We start from the raw sequence: 7,370 nt of genomic DNA on the forward strand, positions 1-7,370 counted from the left end.
TATGTCACTGTTAGAAATATTTTCTAGAATGAGCTCTCTGCTGACGCAAAATCCCAATCAAGCAAATCAAATCAGACCAAATTAAAAGATACCCAGGTTTAATTGGACTCCTGTGCTCTTAGGTGGTTCTGAGGGGAACCGGAAAGCCGCCAATGCGATGATGGGAAAGGGGAAAAAAATGTTTATTATTTGGGGAGCAGTTTAAATAGGCTGGGAGTGGTCTTGACCCTTCCTGGAGAGGGGGTCCAAGGTTCAAGGTTCAAGGGTCACAGTGGTGGGGCCTCCAAAGATGGAGGCAGGAGACTGGGATTTATAGTCCTTTTCTTTGGGGGTTAAAAATCAATTTGTATTTACACACATACACAACTCTAATCTAAATGGCATGACCATTCACTCTCAATGTTAACAGGAACAAAACAAGGTATCCCTGTGACCCAAAGGTCTATAATAAATGTCTCAAAGATTATGATTCAGGGCCATGGTTTCCCATCTAAGCAAGGAGGGTGTTAAACTCAATGATACCTCATTTTTCTGTCAACATAGACCTTCCACAATCCCAAAACATTGTCTCACTCTTAACAGATGTGGGCAGGCTGTGGTTTGGTGAGTGATGCCCACACAGGAGGAGATGCAGGTGAGACCACATCCCTAGAAGAGAGAGGTGAGGAAACAGCTCCTAGATGTGTCTAGGAGACTAAGTGGAGGGGATGGGCAAAGCTGGACTGCAGGAAGCAGGCTAAAGCCAAGCCAGGCCGGGAATTTTCAGGAGAAAAGAAGTGGGAATTTGAGAGCCTGTGACATCATAAGGACAGAGAGAGCAGCCTTTGTCCCGCAGTTCTTATTCCACCCTGTGGTGTGACAGCAGTTACCTCCCTCTCTGGAGCCATCAGCACCCAGGTGTCCCCCCCCATGACCCCTGGCTCCTGGGACATTCTTGGTTGTTCTTCTAGAAGGGTTCTTGGGCAACCCTGAGGCTACCTTAACTGTCTTTTCCAGCCCAGGATGGGCAGACTTCCTCTGTAAGGGCCATAGAAGAAGTCACTCAGGTTCTGGGAGCCATCTAGTCTACATCTGCTCTGTCTTGTACCTCCTTAGCCATTCCTAACAATCCCAAAACACACAAATAGGCAGGGTAGTTCCAATAACACTTTATTTATGGACAACAAAATTTGAATTTAAAGTACTATTCACGGGTCACAAAAATGTTATTCCTTTGAGGTTTTTTTTTTTTAACCATTTAAAAATATAAAACCTATTCTAAAGTCACAGGTTGTGCAAAAACAGGTGGTCCATCCACCAGATCTGGCCACAGGCTAAAGTGTACAGGCTTATTCTGATCGTTCAAAACCAGTTCGTGGACCAGCAGCCCTAGCCTCCAGCTGCACCTGGGAGCTTGTTGAAAAATAGCTTTTTTTTTTCAGCTCTACAAATCCAAACCCTGGGTTTAACACAATCACTGTCACTCATGTGCACTTTAAGTTATAAAAATACCGACACCAGAGGGTCATTTCCGACACTCTCATTTCATAGGAACGGGGTGTAGCCTGGACAGCAAGCTTTCAGAGCTGCCCCTGGTTGGTACAGCCAAGTTCAAGTACTTGAAACCCAGAGATCTCCCAGGGACTAGGGACTACTGACTCTCAGAACATCCAGGCCACTCCTCTCTGACAAAGCGTATCACTGTGTAAGGACACTGCTACTCACTGAGCCACCCCGGGACCAGTGTGCCCCTGGATCCCAGGTGTGGAGACCTCACGGGTGGTCTCCCACTCCTGAAAGAGCAAAAGAAGCTCTGGAGCTGGGCGTACCCTTCCCTCTAACTCCTCGTCTCCACCCTCATCTCCAGCGTCACCCCAGAAGGCAGGGAACGCAGGAACGTGGACCTCTGCCCACTCTCTCTGTGAACCCTGGGCTTCCCCACCTTCCTGGAACGCTGAGTCCTCAGGATGGTACCCAGGTCCTGCCTTCCCAAGGACTCTGGGGTAAAGGGTATAAACAAAGGCAAGCTAATCTTTCATCAAATCTATTGGGCCCCAAGAACCCACATAACCCAGAAGGACCTGTCCTCCCCTGCTTAGAGTCTCTACTTCCTCAGACCCCAACTTCTTCCTCTGCCTCTGATGGTCACAGAACCTGGTGTCACCCTGGAGAAACATGAAGAGGAAGCACACAGCACAGTTCAGAGCAACCAATGTCTTAGCCAGCCTGACCAGAGGTGCTAACGACCTTCAGAGTCTTAAGTGAGAGGGCCAGGGGAGGGGGAGACATGGGGCAGTCCCTGTGTCCCCTTGGACAGCCACTGACATCACTACTACATGGGTATCTACCTCAGGTCTGATCCATCTCTACCTGAGTATCCTCTCACTGAAAGGCCTGGAGTGAGCCTGCACCCCACAGAAATACTCTTGATTCTCGAGACTTCAATGTCCAAGGGACAACCTCCTACCTCCTGGAGACCCTGCCAGAAGAATTAGCAGCCCAACCCTTGGCAATTCTGGAAAGGCAGACCTAGAAGGTGCCCTGAGAAATCAGTCCTCTTCTTGCTTCTGGGAAAAATCTGAGCTCAGGGAAGAGAAAGGAGCCGCCCAGGGTGGAGGCAGATGGAAGCCAACCCCTCTCTCCCCATTTATACCCTCTACCTCCTACTCCACCGTAGTGCTCCTTCCTTGGAGGCCCCTCAGCTGGGGTGGAAGGTGGGGGAGAAGGGCAGGACCCTATGGTCCTAGAAGGTAGAAAACAAGGAACGGTTAAGCCCGCAGGCCCAGCATTTAGGCTTTGGCCAAGAACAGCATTACAGTGACCTGCTTTCGACTGCCCTCGGCCCAGTCCAGGCCCGTGGAGACCACAGTGGGCAGCTATGTAACTTACCCTCTTCCCAGCATAGAACAATAGAAACAGTTTTGATTGGCAGATCACATACTGATGCCAGGATCTGAACTAATAACTGTAGTTCTCTGGCTTCCACCAGACACACAAAGCACGGAGGAACTCAGACCCTCCCTTATAAGTCCCACAGAAGGCCTCTAGTCCATTACTGCCTGGTGTTGGAGACACCACATGAACTCAGGGACAATCAGAACAGGGCCTGAATTCCTCTTCTGTGTGAGCATGAACCTCAGTTTCTTTACCTGTAAAATGGGGCTGTCTACCAGGGTAGCTGGAAAGAAAAAAAAGGGAGCGGAAAGGACACTGCTCCACAGGTGACAGCTATGGGCTAGCTGCCCCACAAGCAGACTATGCAACCTCTCCTTCCTCCCCAAGCCTCAGGGAGGCAGCTTTTCCACAGAAGGAAGCAGGAGAGCAACGTCTTGTGGAATGTGGCAAGGCGCCTTGGAGCTGAACCCTGCCTCACAACTCGTCTTTAATTAGCTCTCAACTAAAAATAGCTACCCCCCACCCCCTCTGGGGCTGCACACCTCCTTTCTGGCCTGGCACTAGGGTGTGCAGGAGCCACTCTTGGGGTGACAACCAGCCTTAGACAACCCACAACATGGAGGATATGCTGAACAGGAGGTCTTTATCGAAGGGGACACAGAAGCAGCTGTGGGCTCCTGCCAGACCATTCCAGAAGCCCCAAGGGGCCCCGTGGCTCCTGCACTCCCTAGAGGGCTTCCACCTGGACAGCTGGCACCCAAGGAGTCTTACCCAGCCTTGGCAGGGTCTGCTCAGGGGAGGGCTGGGAGACACAGGCAGCTGCCTACTGACATGCCTGCCCAATGGTCTGTCCATCCACATCCCAGTCTGTCCCTGCCTGGGAGCAGAACCATCACTTGCAGCTCTGGAGCCGGGTCCTATGGTGCTTCTCTGTCAGCAGGGGGATGAAGGTATCACTGTGTGAGAGCTTCAGCCGGCTGCCCCAGCTTGGCCCCTCCCTGGCAGCAGGCTCCGGGGGCAGGGTGTCCAGGTCGCTGCGAGAGCCCCCAGGTTTGCCTTCTGCACTGCTGGAGTTGAGCTCCATCAGCTCCAGCTCGTGTTTGGCTGCCGTCTCCAGGACACGCTGTTTGTTGTAGTACCTGACAAAGTTGTTGATGATGGGGTGAATGGGCAAGGCGATGGCAATTACCCCACACAAGAAACTGATGGCCGCGTTGAGCTTTCCCAGAGTGGTTTTGGGGTAGATGTCACCATAGCCCACTGTGGTCATGGTGATGATGGCCCACCAGAAGGACTGGGGAATGCTATTAAACAGAGTTTCAGGGTGGCTCTGCTCCATGGTGTAGCCTAGTGCCGAGAAGACGAAGATGCCCACGGCCAGGTACATAAGCAACAGCCCCAGTTCCTTGAAACTGCGCTTGAGGGCGTAGGTGAGGGTCTGCAGGCCTGAGGAGTGGCGGGCCAGCTTGAAGATGCGCGCGATGCGCATGATCCGCAAGGCCTGCACAGCCTGCTGCACGTTGGTCAGCTCCATCATTCGCGCGCCCAGGTGCGTGAGTGTGAGGCTCACATAGAAGGGGAGGATGGCCAGCACATCCACGATGTTCATGAAGGAAAGGGCAAAGTGCAGCTTGTTGGGCGAGGAGAAGAGGCGTAGCAGGTACTCCAGCGTGAACCAACCAATGCAAGCAGTCTCCACGTTCTCCAGGGTTGGGTGTTCCACGCGGTTACCCTCAGCGTCTACCACCTGCAGCTCGGGTATGGTGCCCATGCACATGACAACAGAAGAGACAAGAATGAGCAAGAAGGATAGAACTGCCACCACCCGCGCAGGGCACGACGACTCTGGCTTCTCCAGGAACTTCCAGACGCACTTCTGGCAGCGGCGCCAGCGGCCCTCGGCCGAGTCCACACCCAGGTCGTCCAGGATGAGCTGCACCCTGCGTGCGATCTCCTCCAGCTCCTCGCGCTTCTCGCTCAAGTGGCTCTTGCAACAGTCATCCAGGAATTTGAGGTCCACCTTCCAGAAGTCCATCTCGTTCTTGAAGCAGATGGGGCAGATGCCCTTCTTCATGTGAACCTCTCCAAAATAGTACACCTCAATAACACACTTAAATGCGTCCGGGTCCCGGTCAAAGTAGAATTCGCGCTTGCCTGGGTCATAATCGTCGCACAGGGAAAAGATGGTGTCGTAGCCACCGGCCAAGCAGTCCATGAGCTCCGCCAGCCGGGTCTCGGGGTACTGGCTGAGCAGGTCTCCATAGAGCACCTGCCGCACGCCCCCCACATTCACCACAATCTCAATGTCCTCGCCTGCCACTGAGTCCTGGCTGCCAGGCTCCGGGAGGCTTTGCTCTGCAGACGCGTCCATGCTCCCCACGGGTGCGCTCCCAAGCCCGGGTTCCATGGGTCCTGCCTCAGCCAATGTGCCGCCCTCTGGAACGGCAGCCACCTGCTGGGAAGGGTACTCACAGCCGCTGGCGGCAGGAGGCTGGGGTACACCGCGGGGGAGCCATACACCCAGCGGCAGCAGAGGGTCTGTGCGAGGGCATCCAGGCGCGCCGGCAGAGAACTCCGCTGCCGTTGGCCTCAGGTGTTCAGGATACTCACCAGCGGCTCCGGGGCTGACGCTTCAGCTCGGTCCAGAATAGGACGTGGCTCTCCTAGCAAGCAGAGACCTCCTTCCCCGGGGCAAGCAGGCGGCTTCGGCAGCGGGTAGGTCCAGGAGCTGCAAGATCCGGATGTGCCGAGAGCGAACTTGGACTGGCTTTGCAAGAGCGGTTCCGAAACACAATAGGAATTCCAACCTGACGTCAAACGCTTTGCTACTGTACCCTCTTCTGGTGAGATTTTGCACCGCACGCGCAGCAGCTGCCCAGGAATGAGTTAACCCTTGGGCAGACCTGCACTGCTGCCGCCACCCTTCTCCACTACCGGCGCCAACGGCTGCGCCTGCGGGCTCAGGGGTTACCATCCAGAGCTTTAAAGTCACACAGGCTGACCTCCTGAATTGCTAGGTGACAAGGGGAAAAAAGAGGACCTCCGCCTGTTGCTCTCCAACCCCTCAAGAGGGGGCTGCACACTCCTTGGGCACATCCCTTCTGTCCTAGGCTTCTGTAGGCCCTGGAAGGGTTCCTAACACTCCAGAGCTCTGCCCCGGTCAGTGGTTTGACCTTGTCCCCTACCCCTAAAATTTGTCTCCGCTCCCAAAGTAAAAAAGGAAATTGCTCCACGTTACAAGATAGAAAGGGAGGAGAGCTCAGCCATTCCTTAACCCAAGGCATTCCTGCTGGCTTACACAGCCATCACCAGTAGTTCCCAGCGTCCCTGCACCCACCATCCCCGCCCCCACTCCTCTGAAGGAAGACAGTTCTTTCAGTTGGCTGCTGCCTCGCTCCCTCTCATCTTTCTTCAGGCTGAGAGCATCTCTGGTTCCAGCCCATGGTTTTTACCACCAGGATTATCAAAGGTGGACCCATCTATGGCCTGGAATTGGGTCTAAAAGTAAGCTGAGCCCAGCGGTAGCTCAATTGGTAGAGTTCTTTCCTGGCATGTACAAGGCCCTGTGTTTGCTCTCCTATACCACATAAACCAGCCAGGATGTGCTTGTCTAGGATCCCAGCTTTCTTCACTTAGGAAAGGGAGGCAGGAAGGACAGAAGTTCAAGACTATTAACTAGCTTTGGAGATAATCCTGGGCTAGAGACTGTCTCAAAAAAAAAAAAAATTGAAAGGACAAATAGGCAGAGCCAGTAAGACAGGCTAATAGCACAGCGAAGCTATCTGTTTGACCATGCGGTGGCAAGCATGCCATCCACATTTGCCCAAACCCACAGCAAGAGGGGGCCCTAGAGGACACTATGACCCAAGTGGGTGACGATGGTGCTCTGTACCTGTGGTTTCCTCAGTTGTGACAAGCATTCCATTCCCACAGGGATGTTCAGAGTGGGGGCTGCTGATCGTGGGGAAGCTGTAGAGACCCAGTCTGGGAAACTGCATCTTTCTGTGCACTTGAGACTGCTAGCTTTAAAAGACTATTAAAATGTAGTCTGTAAGCTGGATTTCTGAAACGCTCAAGATCCTGCCCGTTCGAGAGTCATGAAACTGGTATACCAGGCCACTGGCAGTCTTATTCTTTAATGGGATGATATAAAAACAGGACGCACTAGAATACAGCACACAAGGTATCATTTGGGGGAAACGTCTTACAATATTTATTTTGTTCCCATTTAGCTCCAGTCTATGGTGTGCTACTCAGAAAGGGAAACCGGCAAAGAGAACAGTTGGGTGACAGTAACAGTCAACACTAATGTAAGAGCACTGTGTACCCAGCACTCTGGGTACTTTCCATTTTTCTTACTCAGTCCCTAGCTGCTCTCAGAGAAACAAAGACAATCAAGTAATCGCCATCATCACCAGCTACATTTGGGATGCAGGCTGCTGGGCTCTAAGGCGCCTTTCCTTACTGCAATCTACCATCTCCACACTAGATCCATC

General features: G+C 53.0%; 1 protein-coding gene across 1 annotated transcript; it reads right to left on the bottom strand.

Annotated features, from left to right (window-relative positions):
• Nucleotides 1-1,144: 1,144 nt before the first annotated feature.
• On the bottom strand, nucleotides 1,145-5,920 carry Kcnf1 (potassium voltage-gated channel modifier subfamily F member 1). Its single transcript, XM_050141945.1, has one exon. The coding sequence runs from the start codon at nucleotides 5,279-5,281 to the stop codon at nucleotides 3,767-3,769; it is 1,515 nt and encodes a 504-aa protein (XP_049997902.1). The 5' UTR covers nucleotides 5,282-5,920; the 3' UTR covers nucleotides 1,145-3,766.
• Between the last annotated feature and the right edge of the window lie 1,450 nt (nucleotides 5,921-7,370).

Source organism: Alexandromys fortis, unplaced genomic scaffold, assembly GCF_014885135.2.
Source record: "Alexandromys fortis isolate MF-2015 unplaced genomic scaffold, M_Fortis_MF-2015_v1.1 scaffold_30, whole genome shotgun sequence".
Taxonomy (NCBI): Eukaryota; Metazoa; Chordata; class Mammalia; order Rodentia; family Cricetidae; genus Alexandromys; species Alexandromys fortis.